Source organism: Mus caroli, unplaced genomic scaffold (genome assembly GCF_978045245.1).
Source record: "Mus caroli unplaced genomic scaffold, Mus_caroli_1 scaffold_6, whole genome shotgun sequence".
NCBI classification, from domain to species: domain Eukaryota; kingdom Metazoa; phylum Chordata; class Mammalia; order Rodentia; family Muridae; genus Mus; species Mus caroli.
Genome location: NW_028227261.1, coordinates 145281103 through 145306458, shown reverse-complemented (window position 1 = coordinate 145306458; position 25356 = coordinate 145281103). Strand labels below are relative to the sequence as shown.

The following is a 25356-nucleotide window of genomic DNA, read 5'->3' as shown; positions in this document are numbered from 1 at the left end:
ACTTCCTATCTTTAGGTCAGGAATAGAATAAGTCATTTTATTTTGAGTCATATCTATATCCTCTTTTGTGACCATATCTGACTATCACACACATGCAAACTAGACATTGCCACACAGGTGGGTTCGTGAAGTTGCAGGTAAGTGTGGCAAGCCTTGTGACAAGAGTTGGAAGATGACAAAACACAGACGAGGAGGTGATGGCGAAAGAAAGGAGGAGGGAGGTGGCTGGTAAGACATGAGTCACACCAAAGAAACTGCCAAGAAACAAAGTGCTGTCCATGTCACATTTCAAAAGGTCTCTCCAAGGCAGATTTACACTCTTTAGTCACACAACAGTGTCTAAAAGCTCCAAGGAGCCTGAAATCAAAACCATAAGGAAATTCATAGAAGGGAGATACACTGACACAGGACCAATGGCAAGGTAAGTCATCTGGGTGTTACGAGACTCATTAGCACACAGTATTGAAAACAACCTTAAATAAAACGGCACTCCCAACTCTGGGGATGTATGTATACACTTGGGAAACTGATATAAAGAAATTATAAGAAGAGCAGAAGAAAAAATAAAAGCAATACAAAAGATTGAAAAATCTGATTATATAAAACATGTGAATGCCAGAACAGTGTTCTGATGAGATGGGCCTAGTGTACCTGCGCTTTGCCATATCTTGCTCGTGGGCTCTGAGGGTACTTTCGAACCAATTCTTCAAATGCGTTCACTGCTTCCTCAATTTTACCCTGTTAGGGAGGTACAACTGCATAAATACAATGCCACGGAATAACGATACTTAAATTTGTTATTTAATAAGTCACCAAAGAATTGTTTAGCGTTCTTTTTGAGTGCCAAACAGAGTAGCCCACTTAAAAAGAAAGAAAAACCCCGAGCTATGTTAAGTAACAAACATAAAACTGTAATAAGTGTTATAACCTTAATTTTTAAAATGATGTGTGCTGATAATGATGAAAAATGAATTTTGTTGAAGATGACCACGTTTTTCTCAATCTACAGAGTCTGCACACTTCTTTAATGAAGATGTTTACACTTTATGTGGGGGCAAACACTACTAGCAGGAGGATCCCTTGGGCCTGTCAGAGGGAACAAGGCATCACCTTAGGTTTGAAGTGTCTGGAAAGCAGGAAGAATAAACAAGGAGTCTGTGAGGGCCACTTGGCCACGCCACCGCGCACTGGTGGAAGTCAGGGTCAGTATGGCTCGTCTGGCTGAGTGGGACACATGGCTGCCTCTGTGACATGCATGAGCTCTTAAGTGCCTTCTCTGAGGTTCTTTAAAGATAAATACCATCAATGTCCTATGGAGGTAGGGTGTAACACATCACTGCTAATTTCCTGAGTGGAGAAATGAAGGCTGAAAATGGGTTTGTGATGTTGGAAGCAAGGTGTGAGAAAGAAAGGTTCCAGGGAGACTGCTCATGCCAAGCAAGCTCCCAAAGCTGTCAGCATTCCTTGGCCCACAGCTACATTGCTCTAATCCCTTCTTCTGTCTCCACAAGGGCTTCCTTTGTATCTGGCTGTCTTTACTTCTGTCTGGACCAAATCTCTGTTTACCTTTCAGGAAATGATACATTAGGGCCGTTCCCAGATAGCCCATGAAAATCTCACCTAGAAAGACCCATTTTTAAGATGTTTCCAAGGTAACATTTACAGGTCCCAGGAAAACAGGATTATCTCTTGAGGAGATCATTTTTGAGTCTACCAGTGTGGGCTTAGCTACCCATGCATGCAGGACCATACCAGCATAAATCTGGTGCCTTAAAACAAGAAAACGTTGTTCTTTCACAATTCTGGGCAAGTGGATGTCAAAATGTTTTCTCCAGAGTCCCCAGGGGAAGTCCAGACCTTTCTACTTGCCAGTGTTCATTGGCCCCAACATTCCTACTGCCATCAAATTGTCTCTGTGTGTCTCATTCTATAGCAAGTTTTCCTCTCTTAAGCAAACATGACTATACTTAGGGACTAAATAGAGACTCCAGTATAATCTTGACCTCTAGATCTTTAAGTCAATCACATTTGAAGGACCTTTTCTCCGAGGAATGAAACCTGTACAGAGTCCAGTTTGGTCATCTTTTGGTGGACTCTCTTCAGCTTACTCCATATCCAGCATTAATCGCCAAGCCACTTTCATGGCCACTGTGTTACTAACAGACCCCAAACCAGAAGTACCAGATTCATAACAGATTTTACAGCATATTGTTCTTCTTTGGCAAAAGTAGCATCCCATTTTGGCTCTCCTAGGCATCCTTTGGATCATCTCAAGCCATGGGGTGTGTGGCTGCCATTGAGAATCACCATAGCTGCTCACACGTGCATTGACTGTAATGTTGATGTGTCTGTTTTCAGTCAGCTTATTTTCCTTCAAGATCTTTTCTAGCTACTAACACTGCTACTCAATACATATTCTGATTTTTAAAAGCACACATTATTTATAATGAATTGCCTAAAAATGATCTGTCCCTTAATGTAGCTTACTTATACATAGACAGTTCACTGGAGTGATGCATACATGAGCCATGCTGTTTTGGCATGAAGCCAGATGGATGGCAGAATCCACTGGAGAGATGTGGGAAGTGTGGGATGAAGACCAGTTACTATGTATCCAGACATACAACAGAGCATTGCATTATGGGCTTGGTGAAGATGGCCATTACTCTGAACATATATTCTAGTCACTTCTGTTTCTCTCATTCTGCCTGAAAAGAAGTGGAGGTGTCTTTGTCTGTAGCATGATTCAAAGTTTGTGGTGTGGGCGACCTTTCCTATTTTTATTTTAGTATGGTTTTGTTATATTTTCTTACACCCCCACCTCCTATAAAACAAACAAACAAACAACCACCACTAACAACAACAACAAAAACAAAGGAGAGTAAATAACCTACCTCCTCCCTTAAAAACCTTCATTCATATTACCCCTATAATAATAATTTCATTACAATAAAATACCATTATAAAAAATAATTCCAAAAAAATGAATTTATTTCATTAGGTTATATCAACCCCTGTGTGTGTTAGGGGTAGGGATAAAGGAAACTCTTAAATAACACATTATTTTTAACAATTTGATGATTCAGGGACAACAAGATGATTCAGTAAGCTAAGGCACTTGCCACTAGGCCTGACAATCCAAATTCGATGCTAGCAAGTTGTCCTCAGATCTTCATAGTTTGTGCCTTCAGGGTAGGCCCATGTACATGTGTGCACACACACAAATGTATATGCACACAATCAATGAATAAATAAATGTGCCTTTAAGGCTTTAAATTTGATTATTCAAATGTGATGTGATTTTAATCCATTTTTGGATGAAACATAAAAAGCAAGCATATGCTTCCCCTAGGGAGGAATGTGGATGTATGACATAAATGAGGCTGTACTAGCTGTCTGGGACACCTTTGCTCAGCCCTCAACGATTCTTGTGTACTGAGTTGTAGCCTTTGAAAATGCTAGCTATAGCCAGGCAGTGGTGGCGCACGCCTTTAATCCCAGCACTTGGGAGGCAGAGGCAGGTGGATTTCTGAGTTCCAGGACAGCCTGGTCTACAAAGTGAGTTCCAGGACAGCCAGGGCTACACAGGGAAACCCTGTTTCCAAAAAAAAAAAAAAAAAAAAGAAAGAAAATAAAATACTAGCTATAAAAACAATCATAAACAAGATTTAATTATTCTGATGGTTTTGTCACAACACATCTGGAGAGAAGGTCACATGTGGCTGCTCTTCCTGCCTCTTTAATGTGCCCTGTTACAAGCTCACAGAGCTCCTACAGGAAAACACCATCATTTCTCCAAATGAGCAAGACTGGAGGACACCCTGTGGACCAGGCCAGTACTTTAAATCCCTGTGATTCATGAGCTCCTTAGTAACTCAGCCCACGTTTTTCACTCATTATAACCACAGAAAACTCCTTCTTTAAAATCCTTTACTGATGTTTTAGCTCCCAAGATACCTGTACCACCAGCCTCCTGCATGTTTGCATGCGTAATCTGTCTGAAGCAGAGAAGGTGAAGGAAACACACCAAGAGAAGTGTGAATCCACACCCCCAGTCACCTCCCCCCAAACACACACACACACACACACACACACACACACACACACACACAAAACAAACAACAACAAAAGCCATAGATGGTTTTGCTTTATGAAGTGAAACAAAATAAATGCAGAAATCATTCTATTGACAAAACTCTAGGTACAGTGACTCCTCACTGTCGACAGCATCCTCTTGAGTTGGTGTTTCTATGTGCTGGTGACCAGGGTTGGCCAAAGCTCATCTGTGAAGTCCTGTCCAATGCTGGTCAGGAGCCTTTTGCTCCTGCTACCTCTAGTAAACAGGTAAGAAGTGAAAACGTATCCCACTTCTGTCCCTGACTTGTGTACTCCTGTCACTGCTATCTCCTGGCTTGCTTACTTTCTGGCCACCTCTTTGTAGCTAATGGCTGTTCAATAGAAGTGCACAGGCCAGGAAAACTGATGACCAGTACATACCCTAAACTGAAATAAAATCAAAAGAAATTTTTAAGAAAAGCAAGCAGATAATTAAAGATCCTAACTACAGTATAATAAATATATTGTGGTCATTCTTATAATATATTATATGACTATGTCAATTCATTGTTTTCAAAAGCCGGACCATCTGGCAAGAAACGAGAACATTGCAATTACTTGGTGACAGAGCAGAGTTGTCACGAGCTCTCTTTACCTAAGTGAGGAGAACACTAGACCTGTGAGTTTCACAGCCACAGGTGCTGGAGAAGACTCTGGGTTTGCACTGGCAGGCTACAGAATTAGCTGCTTGTAGGAATACAACAACACAAATGTCTTCTAATTTGAGCTTTACAAAAAGCAAGAGGGATTTAGGACTACTCCCATCATTTCACTTGTTTAAACGAGGAAACTGAAGCCCACAGTGGCCAAGTGGTTATGGAATCCATGTAATTAGCACTCGATGGGAGGGGGGGGGCTGACACCAGGCCAGAGGTCCTGTGGTTCATTCTCTTCCTCTGTGGCCCCTGGGTGCAGTTCTGTTCCACATGACCCGGTTCACATAGAACTGTGTTGAGGTGCTGGGAGAGCCACAGATGGTTTCTTTCACATTTACTATTGTTGTTGCCATCGTTATTATACTTCTCACAGTCCTGCAGTTCCCAGGTTTGTAACAAGAAAACCATCGTACACTCTTGTGAAAAATAGCAACCTACCCTTTTCCGGAGCTTTTCTGCAGCATCCAGCTCAGCCTTAATTGTTTTATCAAATTTGTTCAGAAGTTTAGGCTTCTTCTTCTTAACTGAAAGGAGAGAGAGGGGGAGAGAGAGAGAGAGAGAGAGAGAGAGAGAGAGAGAGAGAGAGAGAGAGAGAGAGAGAGAGAGAGAGAGAGAGAGAGAGAGGATTTCCATTTAATTTGCTTTTTGTCAATGCAGTTATTTAGAATAAGGCTGAGAAGCCAGGTTTTGCTGTCCAGCATGTAGGTGCGGTAACAAGAGTCTACCAATTCACCTTCAACCAGTCAGCACAGAGTGGGTAACCCCTAGGAAGATGACGCCATCTTGCAGGCTATCCTATACTACATGGCACAGAAATTCCTTGTACAAACAGAATGTGGCCACCATTTTGACAGTCAGTAGGTGAACCTTTCTAAGAGTGTGTACTCACTGGCTGATTAAAATCTTAACACTGTCAGACCCGTTCTGGTGATTTGTAGGCAGCGATCTTCGTCCTTCTGTTGTCCTTGCCTTGGGATGACAAGAGCCATACTCATACTTGACAGGAAAATCTATCACAGAAAGCCACAACTACCCCGCAGATTCTATGTTTCTGCTAAATGAGAATACCGCAGGCTTCGTTCTTCTTATTCTTAGCACTATTTCTTATGCCAATTTCTACATAAAACATCTTTTCTTATGTTCCTCAGCTGAAAATACTGCTATGCTTTCATTCAAAGCCATGTGACTGATAAAGGATTCCATACTGCTCAGCTTGGGAGCTCTCTCCCCATCTCTTCCTTCTTCCTGAGGCTTCTGTCTTCGTCCCTGCCCCTTCTCTCCTCCACCATGCACATGTCTTTGATGATCTCTCCCCCATAGAACTTCTAGCATCCTAGTCATCTCTGTGCTTACTAAGCCCAAATCATAAACTCCTGCAGGGACTCACTATGTCTTAAACCAAAGCTGAGGTTTATCCTTTACTTACTGCATCGCTTGGGGTGCTGTGTAAACCCAAGAAAGCCCTTCTCCTAAGGGCATGGCACTCTGCAAGCATGAGGGCAGGCCTGCTGGGGCACACTTGCCTGCACCCCTGGAAAACTCAGGCACAGAGAATTCCCTGAGAGCCCAGCTTGCCAAAGACAGAAGCTTGAAGGATAAAGCAGAAAGTTCCAGATAGAGAAGGGACTCGCACCTGGAAATGCTACACACTAGGATAAAAGAGAACAACCCAAAGATGAACATTCTTTTCACATTAAACTTACAAACCTGTTAACCTTCACCTTATTCTGGGACAAAGAAGGGAGACTGTTTCCCAAGGGCCCGTGTATACACTCACATCCCTCCTCCTCTGCCTGGGAAATCAACCTCCTCTGTGTATCACTTGCCAGCTTGTCGTGGGCTCCATCAGCATTTAAGGATGCTAAACTCCCTGTCCCTTTACAGCAGACAGACCAACCATCCAAACCAAGCCTATCCATTTCCGCTCACCCTCCTCTTTCCAGTCCCCTCATGATGGCACTTCACCAGCTACCCTCTCAGTCCTCTGGCTTCCTCGCCTACCACATGGGCAAACACAGGCCTTCACGGCTGGCTCTGCAGATTTCCCCACTGTGTTCTCGGTGTCACCAGGCATGAAGCTCAGGTTAATATGAGATTTATTTAGAAAAAATAAATTATTAACAGTCTGGGGCACCCAGAACAGTCTACAGATAGATAAAATGCCCACTAAAGAGTCACATGTAAGCACCCTAGTCACACAATATTTCCATAACAGCACAAACATGGAGAAAATATTAAAACCTTATGGCACCTACCACGAAGAATATCCTCTGCCCCAGATTTCATACTGAAATTCAAGTTTTAGCCTATCATGGTTAGTTTTATTTTTAAATATTTATAAGCACGGGGAAGTTTTCTCAGTTGTGGAAGTTCACCCTATGCTGATTATGGAGGCAAATGAACAAGCTGCAGGGATGAGGGTTCTGGTTCCTGTCAGGACAAGACGCAGCAAACCTTCTCTTGCTCTCTGTACCTCAAGATTCTCATCTACAAAGGAGAGCTTCTGCTGGGTCTCCTAAGGTCTCTTCAGTCCCAGAAAGCCCCTGTGTCTGATTTTCTTCAATTTAATCATGTTACTCAAGTTCTTCCCCATCCCCATGGCCTAGGGATTGAGCCCCAAGTCTAACACATGCTAGAAATGTGCTCTGTCACTGACCTGTATTCCTTTCTTCTTGCTTTCGATGTCTTTAAATTCCCCAAAGACAGATTTGAACTCATTCTACATCCCAGGCAAGTCTTGAAGTTGTAGTCCTCCTTCTTCAGCTGTCTGAATACCTCAGAGTATAGACCTGCACCCCAGGCCCAGCCACCGAGCCTTTCAAAGTAGTTGCATAAAGAACTGGGGAGAGGGATGGTTATTTTTGTTGAATTTGGATCACTTAAGGTAGTTTGGGAAGACTGTCAATATTATAGCAGAGACGTCTATTTTCCTATTGCTGTCAGCACAGGTCTCTTTCCAGAAGTACAAAGAAAATGAGCCTGCTGCACTTCAAATCTTTGCTTCCTTTACTATGCTGTAGTTGGGGTATCAAGACAAATATAATGAAAAAGAACAGCAGAAGGCGTGGGCGAAGCATTAACATTAAATACTCAGTCTGCATAAAAATTAGTCATGGCCCAGCAATGGTGGAGGCAGGTAGATCTCTGAGTTTGAGGTGAGTTTGGTTTGGTTTGAGTTTGGTTTGAGTTTCAGGTCTATGGAATGAGTTTCAGGACAGCCCAGAAACAGTTTCACAGAGAAACCCTGTCTCAAAAATCAGCCTGGTCTACACAGTTGAGTCACAGGACAATCAGGACTGATACACGAGAAAACTTATCTCAAAAAAAAATTAATCATGATTTTCCCCCCATTTCACTTTAGGTCATAGAAAATGTTTCTGAGTGTGCTTCATGGCAGAAGCTGGCCACCTAAGAAGACTTAGAATCTTCACACTTTACATGAACTGCTTCACCCAAGACAGCATGCAAAACAATGTCTCCAACAAAAACAAATTAAAAATTAGGTTTTCTACCCATTTTCTATGCCTACAGTGTCATACTGTTCTGAGGACCTTTCTGAAACATGGGTGGTTCATGCTACTGCATTATTCAAAGTAATCTTGTTGATCCCAGAATATCCAAATCAAAGCCCAAATTCCTTCAAATGTCCTGTGCTTTGAATGATATGCATCACATCAGACATCAGATTTTCTGCTTATGGAATTCTATCAATATACAAAATTGTTTTGGATTCTGCAGCATTTTTATTTAATTTTTTATTAGGTATTTTCCTCATTTACATTTCCAATGCTATCCCAAAAGTCCCCCATACCCTCCCCCACCCACTCCCACTTCTTGGCCCTGGTGTTGCCCTGTACTGAGACATATAAAGTTTGCAAGACCAATGGGCCTCTCTTTCCAGTGATGGCTGACTAGGCCATCTTCTGATTCATATGCAGCTAGAGACACGAGCTCTGGGGGGTACTGGTTAGTTCATATTGTTGTTCCTCCTATAGGGTTGCAGATCCCTTTAGCTCCTTGGGTACTTTCTCTAGCTCCTCCATTGGGGGTCCTGTGATCCATCCAATAGCTGACTGTGAGCATCCACTTCTGTGTTTGCTAGGCCCCGGCCTAGTCTCACAAGAGACAGCTATATCAGGGTCCTTTCAGCAAAATCTTGCTAGTGTATGCAATGGTGTCAGCGGATTAGTGATATTCAGCCTATAATTGTACATGGTAGGTTAGGAGTAATATCTGGGAAGAAGTGGAATGGTCCTGGAATAATGGGAACCATAGCTATCCCCAGGCAAGGGTAGCCATCTAGGCAGTGGAAGAAGCAGTTGCTCTGTAACTCAGGCACAGCTGTTGGGAAAGGGGGGCTGATGGCACATGTGCTTTATTTACTGCAGATGGAGTGTGCCTTGCTCCTATTCCTGTGACAAGCCCCACAATGATGGACTTCTACCTTGAACTGTGAGCTGAAACAACCCCATTTCCCCCTTAGGCTGCTTTTGTCAAAACATTTTATCCCCACTACAAGACAGGAAATTAAAGCAGTCTGTAAGTGGTACCTCTGTTTTATATTATAAGCGAAAGGACAGACATATTCTAAGGTCTGGTGCCACAACTTACCAATTCTTGTTATTAGTAAAACATGAATTTTCTAGACTTCTGGTGGGCTGAAGGGGTGATGCTGCTCAGGGCCTACAGGCTCTGACCTGCCATCTGCCTGTGCAAAGATGGAACCTACTGATGCCAAGCTTGCTACAAGAGCCAACAGAGTCCGGCGCATGCACTCAAATGATCATAACGTTTGCAAAGGAAGAACACAAACTATAGCACAAAAGACCAGCGCAATGATAAGACCTAGGCATTGCCGCCCTGACAAAGGATTCTACAGGTAAATAGAAGCCACACAGAGGCACAGAATCTGCTTCTGTCTGGGGCTGCCACTTTGACACACTTTGATTACTAATTAAACACAGACATTGATTTCACTGTGTGACTGTCTCCCACAAACCCACTTGAAACACTGGGCTTATTCTAGGGAACTGTATTTACCTTGAGCTTCTCTGCTGTTGTGCTTCCTGGAACCAGCAGTCCTGCCTTTTCCAAGATGGCCTAGCTCTATTTTCATCCCCCAACACTTACTTGTGAAGTTTACATTTCCTGTATGAAGCCTTCAAAATGTGCTTCAAAATGTTCAGTCGACCATAACCGGAAGGACAGAAGAGGAAGACAAGAAAAAGAAGCATGCTCAAATGATTTCCTATAGAACATCCCAAGGAGAGCACTGTATTTCCCATGTCTTACTTCAAGTTTTTAGTGAATTTAGTAGACCTGTACAGATAAGACAGAATATAGGCACAGCTAAGCAGGAGCTTCTAGCTTTGTAAAGTTCAGCTATTTTTAGTGGGATATCAAAACTTCATAACACAGCTGGCTTGCTAGCTTTTCTCTCTTCTCTTCTCTTCTCTTCTCTTCTCTTCTCTTCTCTTCTCTTCTCTTCTCTTCTCTTCTCTTCTCTTCTCTTCTCTTCTCTCTTACTCCCTCCCTCCCTCCCTCCCTCCCTCCCTCCCTCCCTTCCTCCCTCTCACCCTCCATCCTTTCCTTCCTCTCTCTTTCCTTCCCTTCCTCTCCCTCTGTATGGACACTGTCTCTCATGTAGCCCCAGATGGCCTTGACTTCACCATGAATCTGAAAATGACCTTGAACATCTGATCCTCCCGCCTCCATTACAGGCATGATTATAGACATGAGTCACCATGCCAGATTTTAAGAAGTGCAGGGATCAAGACTGAACCCAGGATTTTCTGAATGTTTTAGGTAAGCACTCTACCAACTGAGCTATATTCTTGGCTTCTCAAAATTCTTTTTTTGGTTTGTTTATGAAACAAAGGTCATACTGTGTTACTTAGACTGGCCTTGAACCCACTATCTCAGGTGATTTTCCTACCTCAGCATCCCAAGTCCCTGGGTTTATGGGTATCAGTTACCACCAGGGAAATTCATTGTTGATATATAGTTGTCATTTACTGAGTGCTTAAAAAGTTAAACATGTGCCTGTTACCTAGGACACATATTTCAAAAACAGCAGAACCCAAGACTGGGTCTCAGGTTGCCCCAAGAAGACTGCAATGCCAACAGCCTTTACAACTGCTTCCTATCTCTGGCATCTGGCCCAGACATTGAGAAAGTGGGTTGTTCATAGCTTTAATCATGATGGCAGAGTGGAATTAAGTATTAGTGTAAGTAGTACATTGTACGAAGGAACTACCAACTTTGTATTACTGTCTCTAAAGATAAAGGTAGTTTTATAAAACCATAGTAATTTTCCTTTATTTTGTGTCTTAAGCACCCAGCTACACTGAACAAGCACACCCTAGCTTAGTAGAAAGATGAGGATGTGAGTTTCAGGGATGCCAGTTGTAGGTGGTTTGAAATAGCTGGCTAAGCTGCTGCTACCATCACTGCGATGGAGGTATCTGACCCTGACTGCCAGCCATGAAGGACGGTCATGGGCATCAAGCCCCACAACACTAGTTACACTTTTTCCACATGGCATCTTAATGTGCTCTAGACGTCTGCTGTTTTAATTCCATGGGAAATCTGTATTAGCCATCTTATTAGTAAATGTGTACGTTCTTCTTTTTTGTTTTAATTTGACAGTTGCTCTATGGTTAAACACTTCCTTGGTAGAGGTGTGAGTGACTCTTTTGACCCACACTATTCCTATGCAGCCACACTGCACTCCTCTTGCTCCCCAAACTTTATTACACCTTGAGAATCTCTAAACCAAAATCCTGGTCTGAGCAAATAAGATGGCCCACTGAGTGAGGGCCCTTGCTACTTGGAGTGATGATCTGAGTTTGAGGCATAGAATTCACATGATGGGAGAAGAGAAATGGCTCCTGCAAACTGTCTTCTCTATGTGTGCATGACACCTTCCCCTAATGAAAAGAAAAAAAAAAAGGAAAGGAAGAGGGGGAGGGAGGGAGGGAGGGAAGGAGGAAAGAAAAAAGGAGAGAGAGAGAGAGAGAGGGAGAGAGAGAACCAACAGACTCTGAAATGCTCTGTTGTACAGGGCTATCCTCCTAGCCAAACTGCTGCAATTTTCTATAGTCCAGGTAGGCTTCCTCAACAAAGATCATCACAGCTGGGTTTGTTGACCTTTCCTCTTGGAAGGAAGGGACGAGACAGGCTGGGTCATAGAACCCTCTCACTCCCACCCCCACACACCCACCAACACAACAAATTGTATGCAATTCTACATTCGTTGCATGTGGCCATAGGATCTTTGGCAGGAACAAGAGGATATAGGTGGGGAAGTATGGTGGTTTGAATATGCTTGGGCTAGGGAGTGACACTATTAGGAGGTGTGGCCTTGTTGGAGGAAGTATGTCATTGTGGGGGTGGACTTTGAGACCCTCCTGCTAGCCATGTGGGAGCCAGTCTGCTCCTGGCTTCCTCTGGATGAAGATGTAGAACTCTCAGCTCCTCCAGCCCCATATCTGCCTGGACTCTGCCATGCTCCCACCTTGATGATAATGGACGAACCTCTAAACCTGTAAGCCAGCCCCAATTAAATATTGTCCTTATAAGAGTTGCTTTGGTCATGGTGTCTGTTCACAGCAGTAAAACCCAAACTAAGACAGGAAGGATGAGTGGAATGGATTCCATCTACACAGGCAGCCATCATTCCTGTTGTGTATATACCTTCCAGTGTGGATTCTCTAGGGTCATCCATGCTCTTGAATGAATGTAATGCCCCACCCATTATTCTAAGAAAGCCCAAATATCTCATTAGCTCCCTCAGGTGAACTCTAGTGAAATCCCAACTTGGTTTATGTTAGGACCTTACAAGGATACTAGCCAGGTGTGGTGGCGCACGCCTTTAATCCCAGCACTTGGGAGGCAGAGGCAGGTGGATTTCTGAATTCGAGGTCAGCCTGGTCTACAAAGTGAGTTCCAGGACAGCCAGGGCTATACAGAGAAATCCTGTCTAAAAAAAAAAAAAGGATACTGGTTGTTCTATTTTCAAGTAAAGGAAATTTAGTAACATGCCCAGAAGTCTGATGCCCAGAGTAACACATGTTACAAATCTGATACTTCAATGCATACAAACTTTGTTTCATGCAAAAAATTAAATATGTATGTCTTACCTTCTCTGTTAGTATGATAAGATATCCTGACAAAATCAAAGATGAAGAGGTTCATTTTGAGTCACAGTTTCGGGTTTCATCATGGCAGAGAAGGACCATGGCAGGGTGTTAGAGGTTGAGGCTATAACTGCACCCACCTCAAGGAAACAAAGAGTGAAGAATCGCTGTGCTCAGATCACTTTTCCCCTTTTCATATAGTCTAGGAAATTGGCTTAGGGAATGGTGCCACCTATGGGTGAGTCTTCCAATATTAATTAAAGTAATCAAGATAAAGCCCCTGAGGCTTATATCCCAGGTGATTTTATATCTCATAGTGGTGACAATTGAGATTAACCATCAGAATATAAAAAATAACTTCAGTCTATATGAATCAAGTATATATGAAATATAAGTGTTGTATGTCAAGACTTGTGTCTCATCCTCAAGGCATCTCACTGTGCATATGCAAATATCCCAAAACTTTGGAAATCAAAAACATTTCTAATTCCAAATATTTCAAGAAAAGGATACTCAACTTCTACAGCTATCCCTCAGAAATATGAAAAATACAAATGACTGGCTTTTATTACAGTAGTTATCCAAGGTAGAATCTGATGCAAATTCAACAAGTTAAATTAATTAATTTAGGGGAAAGAAATATGAGATTATATTATAGTACCCAAGGAAAGTGTGCTTCCCGCCTAAGATGCAGGATGAAGCTAGCAGTCATATAAAGCAATTTTACTACAGTAATCTTGGTAAATATCAATTAAGACAAATTCTAATATACATATTAATCTTCCTGACTTAAAATCAGAAGTTACATTTGATGTAAAACAAAATCACTGATAAATTTCAGCAAAAGGTAAACATGAAGACAAGTCAGAAGAAAGAGTAAACAACCGAGTATGCCCGTACAGAGTCCTACATTCAGATTTCTGATGGAAATCTCTCTGCCGAGCATGGGACAAGCACGCTTGTGCCTACACTGGAGTGTTCCTAGGAGAGCAGCAGGGAATGTGGGCCTGAATAGGGAACCAGAGGATGAAGATTGTCAGAACGGAGTCTGGAGTTAAGCCAGGGTTGAGCTCTTCCCTCCTGACCGGTGCCCACGGAGATAGCATTCATAATGACTGTGTAAGAGTATGGACTGCTTAGGCACTGATGGGGTTTCTCTTACATCTTAAAAGCCATTTTCTCTTTCATTTAAAGGTGGGAATTGTGCAAGGTCTTCCCTACTGCTAAGCATCCCACTGGTTCTGCAATCAGTTTGCTAGTAAATTGAGAGACAGACGCGTTCTCTGCTGTTGAGAAACCCAATCAGCAGCCAGACATGGAAGTGCTTCCGGCAGGAGCTGTTTTCTGTATTATTGCTATGTGAGAAAGGAAAATTAATGTACTTGATCCAAAAGTAACCCCTTGCAGGGATTCACTCTCCAAGACTACACACTTCATAAGGAGTGGGAGAAGGGGTACATTTGGACCACTCTGGGGAGATGCTCTGTCTAAGCTGCCAGCCTTCGGGGAGCAGTGAGCTGGGAAGGGTAGACAGTGCCTCCTTCCTGGCCTCCTACAGCTGAGGAAAAATGGACCTTTGTTCTCCTCAGAATTAAATATCAACTACAAACCAGCAGGAGTCCAATATTCAAAGCTTACACTGAACAGGGAACATAAATATTTCTTTAGCTAAGAGACACTAACTAATCCAACACAGTAAACATTCTATAAAGGGCAATTGTTTTCCTCTGCCCCCTTGATGGAAATACTGTGAGATGCAGCTGGGAGCCTTCCATGGAGGCGGCAAGTATTTCAGTTCATTAAATGGAGTTGGCTGTCTCCCCATAGGGTTACTTTAATAAATTATACATCATTCCCCTTCTAGAGTAATAATCCTTTAACAGATGTGACCCCATATGTTAAATTAGAAATTTTAGACACTAAGTAATGCGGCTTTTAAGATGTAAGAGAAACCCCATCAGTGCCTAAGCAGTCCATACTCTTACACAGTCATTATGAATGCTATCTCCGTGGGCACCGGTCAGGAGGGAAGAGCTCAACCCTGGCTTAACTCCAGACTCCGTTCTGACAATCTTCATCCTCTGGTTCCCTAACCATTAACTGAGTATCTAAGCAACACAAGCCAGGAGCTGGAAGTGCAGCCCTAGGGCAGATCACGTGCTCAGCACAGGCAAGGTGTGGGCGCCATCCGAAGCAAATGAATGGGTAAGGGTAAAGGTGGCTGGACAGGGACACACTCAGCAGCAAACACAAACCAACACAGGCAAGGTAGGGAAGGCAGAAAAGCCAGCCGAACAAGCAGGAGCTCAAAAAGCATCAGGTGTGGCTAAAATGCATGGGGCTGCCCATATTAACAACCCCCAAAGCATTACTGCTCAATACAGTAACTAACTGGTGGTCATTAATATGAGATTTGTAGTCTCTAATCACCAGCCATGAAATTCTGTAAAACCCTCACCTTCAAAGACATATGTCAGAAAATTATCTTCCAAACTATTAATTTTGTTTAAATGGTGCTTAAAGGTACTTGAATTCTTCCTTAAAAGCTTTGTTTCTGTGAAAGGGATTTCCCATTAATGTCAAAACAATGCCCTTCATATAATCTCCAAGCCTGGCTTTGCACCAGCATCTCTGAGAGAACCTAAAATGAATAGGGACTCCCAAACCCCGATGATGGGTAAGCAGCAAGTGACTCTGAGGTACAGCATCTCTTGATACATCTACACACAGAGAGGAATGTATGTCATGGTAATGTCTTAGGGATTTGCAAGAGTTCTTGGTGCTTAATTTTCACTGAATTTCCTAGTTCTCAAAAGGTTCTGTAGGCCTGATAAGTGTTTAACACATAGTAGTGACTTTCTTCAATAATTATGTATTTTAAGACAGAAGGTGTATGGGATTATATATATATATAATATATAATATATATATATATAATATAATATATATATATAATATATATATCACTATCAAGCTCTAAAACAAATATGATCAGAATAAGAGATATCTCAATGGAGCCCTTCAGATTTGTCCCTGAAACAAAAATGAACATCTGATGTTACAGAAGTTATTATGTATCTTAGCTTTTAGGAGCGACGGTTGATAGAAGATGACCAACCACAGACTTCTGGCAAGCAACCCAACTGTGACTATCTTGGTCTCCATAGAATGAGAAATGCTTACCCTTAGTCAGGCAACAGAAAAGGGATAAAACTATTTCTGATATGTCAACAAATAGGGGAAAGTTATGTGTTTAACTGGTACATTTCTCATTATACACATACATGATTTTAATTTATATTAGAATGAGACTAATACAAGACTTAAATCTATAAGTTGATATAATGTAGAAGCAAGCTATTGCCACTCTAGACAGAGGTGACAAAAAGAGCATAGAGCAGAAGGTGATACTTCCTTCAAATACTAAAGCTATGGTCAAATATGATGACGTCTTAAATATTTTATATAGCTCATGAGACAATGGTTCCTGGAAACTGTACATATGACAACAGAAGGCAGTGACTGTGAGGGGACACAAATCAAGTTTCTCAATCCTAAAAGCAGAATGGCCAGGTCCTATTCAAGGAAACAAAAATAATGATGAAGAGCAAATTTCAACCAGAAGAAAATGGAAGGAGATGTGAATGGATCATAAGACAGGGACAAACAATGTTATGTGAATGAATTAAGGAAACCAGAACAAATGAACCAAGTCTTTGAAGTCACAAACTTAAAAAAGTAAGTCAAAAAGAATGAAACTAAATATATATGTCAATTCAAGAAATTGAACTTGTGGTTCAAAATCTTCCCACAGAGAAAATTCTAGGCCCGATAACCTCGACTGGAGAATTTTCCTAAGTATTTGAGGAAGAGGGGAGCATAGAAACCCTTGAAGAAAACAGATTGTTTCTCAACTTACGCCATGAGCCAGCATTACTCCTGAGACCAAGAACAAACAAAGACATTACATAAAAACAACACTAAAAACTGGTGTGCTTTATTAACACAACAAACATTGGCAGGGCCAATCCAACAAGGAAACCATACAGTAAGGCTTAACTCTGGACTGTACATTGTGAGTCTAACATTTGAAAATCAACCAATGCTATTTATCATACTAATACAAGATATATGAAAAATGGGAGAAAACATTTGCAAGACCTGTATTCTACATTTTAAAAATACAATGACATACTCTCCAAACTCAAGATTAAAAAACAAGCATACCAATAAAAAAAAAAAAAAGAAAAAGGCAAGATTTGAAGAAACACTTCTTCCAAGAAGAGATAACATAAGAAAGCTCAACAAAAGATGTTCAAAACCATTTGTCATAAGAAAAATGAAAGTTAAAACCAAATGAGAAGTAAACACAGACCTTCAAAATGGCTGCAATGGCCAGCAGCTGCTGTGGTGTAACAAATGTTGGCAAAGATGGCGAAGAACTCCGTGTGATCAAGAGAGTATGAAAGTAATTTATACATCCATTAGCAATAGGTTAGGAATGTCTTCAGAAGTTGAAGATATACCGTATAAACACCCTTTCTACTCCTATACATCTCAAGGAAAATGAATGTACATGTCTTCACATCGACTTGTACATGGATATTCTTAATAGCTTTGCCATGGCCCAAAGCTGGAACTAATCTGAATGCCTGTAAGTGGATTGATGAACAAATTTTGGTGTAACAATAAAATTCGAAGTACTTGTCAATAAAAATTAGGTATTACTTCATGCTGTTACACAAATCTCAGAATAAAACTCTACCTTCAGGCTGGAGAGATGGCTCAGCAGTTAAGAGCACTGACAGTTCTTCCAAAGGTCCTGAGTTCAATTCCCAGCAACCACATGGTGGCTCAAAACCATCAGTAATGGGGTCCAATGCCCTCTTCTGGTGTGTCTGAAGACACCAACAGTGTACTCACATACATAGAATAAATAAATAAATAAATAAATAAATAAATAAATAAATAAATAAATAAATCTTTAACTACAACAACAACAAAAACCCCCTCTAACTTCAAATATTGTACATTGAATAATTCCACTAACTCAGAGTCCTGGAAGAGGAAGGTAAATGCCCAGGAACCTGGGTTTATTGGTGACTATATAGTGTGTGCCAGGGACAGAAGATGGGATGGAGAGAGTACAGGGAACTTCTGAGTCCCTGGGCGTGAGTATTATCTTCATGGTGATAACTTCTTTGCTGGGACACACGTCAAACCCTCAGATTGTGTTGACCGAAGTTTATCCTGCCTTTATCCAATAAAAGTATTACAATAAACATGTACAACATAATTACAATAGATTCTATTTTTAAAAACTCAGAATAATTCTGAAGGCCAGGAGACATGGCTCAACAGTTAAGAGCACATTCGGCTCTTAGAACTGCAGCTCCGGGTATCCAATGCTCTCTTCTTCCCTCCATGGGAACCTGCACTCATGTACACACACACACACACACACACACACACACACACACACACACACACATTTGTTGTTCTGAAGTGGAATCTAAAAAGTCCAAAGGCCGTGATGCTGGGTCTGTCTGAAATGTCAAAACTCCTCACACAATCCCGTCAGACATGACTGAATCTCCAAATCACTTTCAACAACTGTAGCCATTGCTATGTGGTGGGAAACTCCAATACAGGATATGGCAGTATCCCTGAGCCATGGTAAGAGCAGCTCCCATGCTCACTGAGGCCTCTCCTCAGGCCAGGTAGGGTAACAGACTCAAAACCAGGCCAAATATAAATACAAACCCAAATGCCTTAGATAATGGAGAAGTCCATAATGAGTAGAACAAGCTGAAACACCCAGTCATAATAGGAATTATAGTATGATCACATAAACAGCTGCTTCTACTTGTGCCAGTGAGAAAGGAAATTTAGACAAATCCAATGTTTGGAGCCTTTAAAACACAGATCTAATTTGGGGTGTGTGAGGGAGGAAAGTTGATTCCAAAGTGAAAGGGAAGTGTGAACCCAGGAATAGAAAGGAAGTAACTTCCAGGATTCAGAGAGACCATGGGGCGGTTTCCAGGGTGAGGGCCAAGATTGCACGGTGGCCTGAAGCCAGACGACCTGTTCCTCTGACGATGTTCCGGAGACTCTGCTCTGCAGACAGTGTAGTGTTGCTATGGCTTTAATGGTGAAGATGGCGGATCAGCTTGAAGCTTTTTGGGCACATACATAAGCAGAAATAACGTAGTAGTGGGCAGATCCTTTGAGATACAATGACCACAGGGCCAAAAGGATGCAGCAAAGGGAGAGGAGTTATTTAAATTTCTGTCATAAATGAATGACCAGATGTTAAGAGAGGAAAAAAGGATTGAAAATAAAACTTGATTTCCTATTCTTATACGTGGTCATGTTGCTTTTCATAATACATTTCTGAACATGCCACCACTTAGAGAGAATGTGGCGACATTCCAAAGTATCACAAATTATTGTCATCCCCCAAGATATACTATACTGTAATCCTTTATATGAATAATGTGTGGTTTATTTTTATGCAACAGCACGCCACATGTTTTGGTTTTTAACAGATGGCAAACTCTTTATACCACGGTTTTAAGCTTGCACACTGGGAATGAAAACTATTTATACAGTAAACACTTTAGCTGATCCTATCTTTGGACAAGTTTAATTAAAGAATGAGATACCAATTGCACAATCAAGGAGACTCATGGGAGGAAGCAAGAACTTGCTTCTTTGCTGAATACATTATTTTACTCCAGCAATTTAAAGCATACATGGAAATTAATGGCACTATTGAGTCTTACCATAAATCCCTTAAGCATTTAGTTTTTTCTGTTGGCTGTTTTCAAACTCCACGTTAACACCCAAGGTGGGAAGAAAACTTCACTTGCTGTTTATTTAATGAGATGCCATCACAAGCATCCCACTAATGGCTCCCCAACATGCCTGCACCTCATTCAGCTTGTTGATGTTCACTTTCCATAAATACACACTTCACAGAGAACCAGCCCTGGAGAATTGGCGTCCTTCTCTTGTAATTAAGACATTAAGAACACTAGGCTGTCATGTCAGTAATTTATTGTGTTCATCCATAGCCTTGTGCAGCAGGAACAAATGCAGATTATAGATCTCTTTTCTAAAATACTTAAATTTGGAGATCATGTAAATTTTACTTAAACTACATTTTGGGTTTATTCTCTTATGAGGCTGGATCTGTCATAGCCCTGGTGGTCTGAAACTCTATATAGAGCCAAAGAGTGATCTTGAACTCAGGACACTCCTATCTCTCTCTATCTTTAAGGTTCTGGGATTCAAGATATTCACCACTGTGCCAGATCACTAGATTTCTTTTTTTTTTGTTTTGTTTCATTTTGTTTGTCTTTAATCCATCACAGGGAGAGGGACGGTAAGAGTTAGTCATATCTGCCCTGCAAGGCACCAGGAGCAAAGCCACGCAATCATGCTCAGTAGGCAGAAACTGCAGGAATGTGAGAATATGCATCATTTTAGAAGTGAAGAAAGAAAAGTTCCCTGGGCCCAAGTGATGTGTTCAGAGTCAAAGGACAAACAGGAAGTGGTAGACCAGAGATTCTGGCTCCACTCAAGGATCCTTTGTGTTTCAGGAAATCGATTCTCTAGCTTAAAATAAGTGATTTCACACAAATAGCAGGAAAGAACATGATCATGGGGGGGGGGGACACATGGACTATGGTAAAGGCTGAACAGGTTAATGTTCTCAAATTTTCTGCGCTCTCAGTGACGCTTGCAACATCCAAAGTCACGTTCAGACTCACCCCTGATCCTAAAAACTCAACAGGACTTAGTCCTGGTGCCTGAGAAAGCAGAAATGAGTACCCACCCACTGCGATGCACTAACCGTGCATGATGCTGTTAATCTGAGATGTAATTTAAAGCTGCTTCTCTCTCTCTTTTTTGCTTTCCAACAAGTTTCTTCACTTGTATTTTATAATCACTGAGAAATACTGAAGGAAGCACACTGTCAAGCTATTATCATACTTCTCAGGGGGTAAAAGACAATCTGCCTCTGGCCTCCTTCCTCTGGAGGCACAGAGGTATGCAATTAATGGCACAACAACACATACCCTGCTGGGTCCTATACTGCTTGACTCTCGCAACTGTCTGCAAATGCCATGAAAAAAATATACTGCAGAGAAATGCATGTGGGGTTCATGGCAGCAGTTAAAAAGCAAGATGCAGTATGAATCAAAGTGACAGGGCACAGAAATTAAATGCTCACCCAAGTTCATTGGTTTTATGTTCAGGCTATAATTTGCAATTAATGCTATGTCCAGTCTCTGGCTCACTGAATAACACTAGTAATAACATTGCCAATACGTCGGTACACACACCGGAAGCCAGTGGTCTTTAGGGGGAGAGGAGCCAAATTTCTAGGAAGCATAAAAATTAAGGTTTATTACCTGAAGCACAACTTTATTAAACACTGGCTTTTACATAAAGGGTAACAACTGAAGGAGCCATGCTGGATAAACATTTAATCTGAGTTCGGTTTTCAGAGTGCTCTGCACATGTGAACAGGGTTAGGACGGTAGTAACCTAGTTAACTAGGCTCCATACATTGAATACTTAGTCTTAAAGAGGGGGAATGCTAACAAAACCCAGCACATGAACCAGAACAGGACAGACAGATGGCATTCCCATCAGTGCAGTGAGGACTCAGAGTAGAGAAAGTAAGTAGCACGCTATACACTGGAAGAAAGACGTGGTGCTTGCCTTCCTAGGAGTCTGGCCACCAGGGCTGAGGGACTGTACCCTGGAGAAACTGCTTTGCAGAGAGCACTGTTCCTCATGTTTCAGTAGTGATGTTCTTTGCAATAGAGATGGGTTTGCTGTGTGCAAGAACTCCTACAGTTCCTTGCTGTATCAACCTACTACCTGGCCATTAAAAATAAGAGGTTATCAGAATGCACAGAACTTTTACATGACTATAACCCCTGTTGGATACTTGAGGAGCAGCCCTCAAGGCAATGCCGAGCAAGAATGGCTGTGGTCCCAAGACACAGTGACAGGAAAATGTTAGAATGCATAAAAGTTCTTCTCTTAATTCCTTTCCCTGCACGTACAGATGTCTTCTGAGGAAGAGAGAAAGAGAGAGAGAGAGAGAGAGAGAGACAGAGAGACAGAGAGACAGAGAGAGACAGAGAGACAGAAAGACAGAGACACAGAGACACAGACACAGAGAGAGACAGAGAGATTAACTCAAAAGTAAGCAACTAAGTAAATAAATAAATCCTATATTCTCTGCTTCAATCATAGCCAAATGGACAAATGCATAAACTCATAACATAACTGTACCTGTGTACACATTTGCCTTAAATGGTCAATATATCTATTAGTGAATAGAAGAGAACCATGAAAGATACTTTAACCATCTTGGTTATTTTTATTTATTAATTTTTGGTTATTTTGATACCAACCTGTCCTGGAACTTGCTATACAAATCAGGCTGGCGTCAAACTTGTGACAATTGCCCTTGCCCCTGCCCCTACCCCTACCCTGATAGAGCTGAGATTACAGGTGTGTGCCACTGTGCCAGCTCCTTGGTTGTGTTTTCTTGCTATTTCAGTATGTTAACAAACAAACCAAAGTTTTCTCTGGAAACACAAAGCTGGTCTATCCTAGCATCCAGTTGAAGCTACCTACCGTCTGAGGTTAGAGGACATGAGGACAGCAGCTGGGAATTTCTCAAACCATTCTCCCTTTCTTCTGGTACAGTTTTGAGAGGCACAGGAAAGGAAGAGAAAGGGTGAAATCTGTAGGTGAGACAGATGAAGGGCCAAAGAGGTGCGGAAAGAAGTGTTGTCCTAATAAAAGGATGTGTGCTCGACATTCCACGGTGTTGCAGAAGGTGGCAGACAGGTTTCTCCCCAGGAAGAATGAAATAGAATGCCCAGAGCAGAACAGCCAGCATCATATGTATTTTGTCAATGATTGGAGTGATTAGCATGACCTTACCAACAGGGGATACATCCCAGCAGATGCCCGAAGCTGCAGACACAGCTAACCCCATAGAGAATGTTTTGTCTGTCTGTGAACTTCCATTTTTGAGTGTAACTCACAAACACTCACACTAATGGGCTACCAAAGAGGACAATGAAACAGAGCAAGTATAGCCATGTATTATTATAGATCTTATGGCAATGGGCTTTTTCTCTTTCTCTCTTTACCAAAATATCTTAGCGTGCTACACTGTTCTCGGGATGATGTGCGCTGAGCTGGTACCCATGTGATGAGCTGAAGTGAGGTGCACTTGGTGCACAGTGACCTTCAGACGGCAGTGATTTATGCATCTCTGGCATCACTGACCGTGAGTATGCAAAACCACAGATAAAAGTAGACTGTGCACTGTCTAGTGTAAATAAAATTTTTATGTTTAAGGGAAATATAAAATTATATGGTAAGAATTAGTTACTATAAATGCCATCAGAAGCTACCTGTAGAACCATAAAATAGAAAACACTACGGGAAAAAGCCAATGGAAGGCTGAATAAAGTAATTCTCACTGTCCCTTTTGAACTAACGTTAACGCTGCTAATTCTACATCTTATTTAAATAAACTACCCATCATTCTATTTACAGCACATTTTCTTACAAGTTTAATTTTAAGTTAGTCTAGGCATACATAACTAATATGTTAGCCTTTAATTGACTAAATATACTGATAGAATGTTGATAAAGTCATGTGAGTTATTCTGGTTTAGCATGTCACAATTCTCATCGATTTAAAAAAAAAAAATCAAAGCCGGGCATGGTGGCGCACGCCTTTAATCCTAGCACTCGGGAGGCAGAGGCAGGCGGATTTCTGAGTTCGAGGCCAGCCTGGTCTACAAAGTGAGTGCCAGGACAGCCAGGGCTACACAGAGAAACCCTGTCTCAAAAAAAAACAAAAATAAAAATAAAAATAAAAAAATAAAAATAAATAAATAAAAAATAAATCAAGATGCTAACAGACCATTTAAAATACCCTAACGTTTTCTTTCTCTCCCCTTCGGAAGCCTGTTTTCCTTTCCTGCCCACATTGTCACAATCATTACACAAATTAGTCTTGGCAAATGTAGAGAGCTCACTGGGAAACACTGGAATGGGATTTTAATGATAAGGAGGAAGTTGCTATTACAGTCCTGCAGAGTGCTTGACAGAGGCGGCAGCACTCTGGTGGAAACAGGTGTCCTGGCTCATCACGTGACCTACAGTAGTGCTAAAATCCTGCGATGAAAACTAAAAACAAAGCTAATGCGTATTTCAACACAGCTGAAAAACCTCTACTATGCTCGCTGAGACTGGTAATATATGCTGAGCTTATTTAAATCACAGAAATTGCTGTAATTAAACTTCTCTCTAAATCAGTTATGTAAGATTCAGAAATCTCCTATAATTAACTTATCGGTAGAAGTAATCAGACAATAACGGCCGATGTATTTTAGGAGCCGCTGACACCACTGTAGCTGTCGAGCGTAATGACGATAATAAATCTTGCATGGCAGTGATCTCAGACCCTCTTTTCGAAGCTGCAGGCTGGTATCCAGATTACTTTTCAAAGCTTTCAGACTGAGTTGGTTTAAACGCGCTACTTCTACCTTACTCTTCTGTAATATGGGGAGATCACTCAGACCAAGGGATGTGGTCTGAACTGAAGCACCAGGCAGCACAAGGAATCCCAGAATGGATGCAGGCACTAATAATGAAGAGTACCTTGTAGTTTTGGACTACTAGAGACAGTGAGCGAGAGCATGTCGTGAGCAGCTAAACCACGTAGAGCTGACAGTGTGTCCCTTCAGGGCAGAGAGGCCTTGACTGAGCTCATGCATACAAGGTGAAGGATCCACATAGGTGGGCTGATTGCCCCTTCGTGACTGGTAACTTCATAGCCAAGTGTGCGTTCTTGTCTCCATAGGTGATTACAAAGGGAAGTACCACACTTCTCACTCCCATGCTTCCTAGCTCATCAAGCCTGTTAGTATCTTCGTGTATACTCTGTTGCTATGGAATAGAGAAGTATGTGATAGACTTAGACGCCCAGTCTAAGTTCTCTAGTGCAGTAGAGAATGCATTTGCTTCTTGTACACATGCATCTGTGTACTGACCTTATACAAACACTTCATCTTTGGGGCATCATACATGAAGGTGATATGTAAAGAAAAAAAATCAGGGAAAGACACCGCACAATGTCAAAACCCAGTGAGGAGCTATTATCAACATCACTAAAATCAACAAGAAAAGCTAGTCCGGTGGTTCAAGGAAAAGTGAGTAAAAACACACGGGTGAGGGACTCAGCCAGGGAAGCTCACATTTGCGATGCTCAGCCTGCTAAATACTAAATGTATTGGGATAAACACTTCATTAAACTGATGGAATGTCAATATTTTTAAACGGCTTTTGAAGGCAGCAGGGAAGGAGCAAGGGCAGGCAGAGACTGGCAGGTGCTG

At 41.7% G+C, this 25356-nt stretch overlaps 1 protein-coding gene across 15 annotated transcripts in view; it reads right to left on the bottom strand.

Moving 5' to 3' along the window:
- Asph (aspartate beta-hydroxylase) overlaps positions 1-25356 on the bottom strand; it is a 209783-nt gene that overhangs the window by 84519 nt on the left and 99908 nt on the right. For all 15 annotated transcript variants that reach the window (XM_029476170.2, XM_085839501.1, XM_029476159.2 and 12 more), the window contains 2 exons: positions 5211-5296; positions 652-738 (listed from right to left, as the gene is read on the bottom strand). In XM_029476170.2, the coding sequence (XP_029332030.1) occupies positions 652-738; positions 5211-5296 (173 nt within the window). The remainder of the gene's footprint in view (positions 1-651; positions 739-5210; positions 5297-25356) is intronic.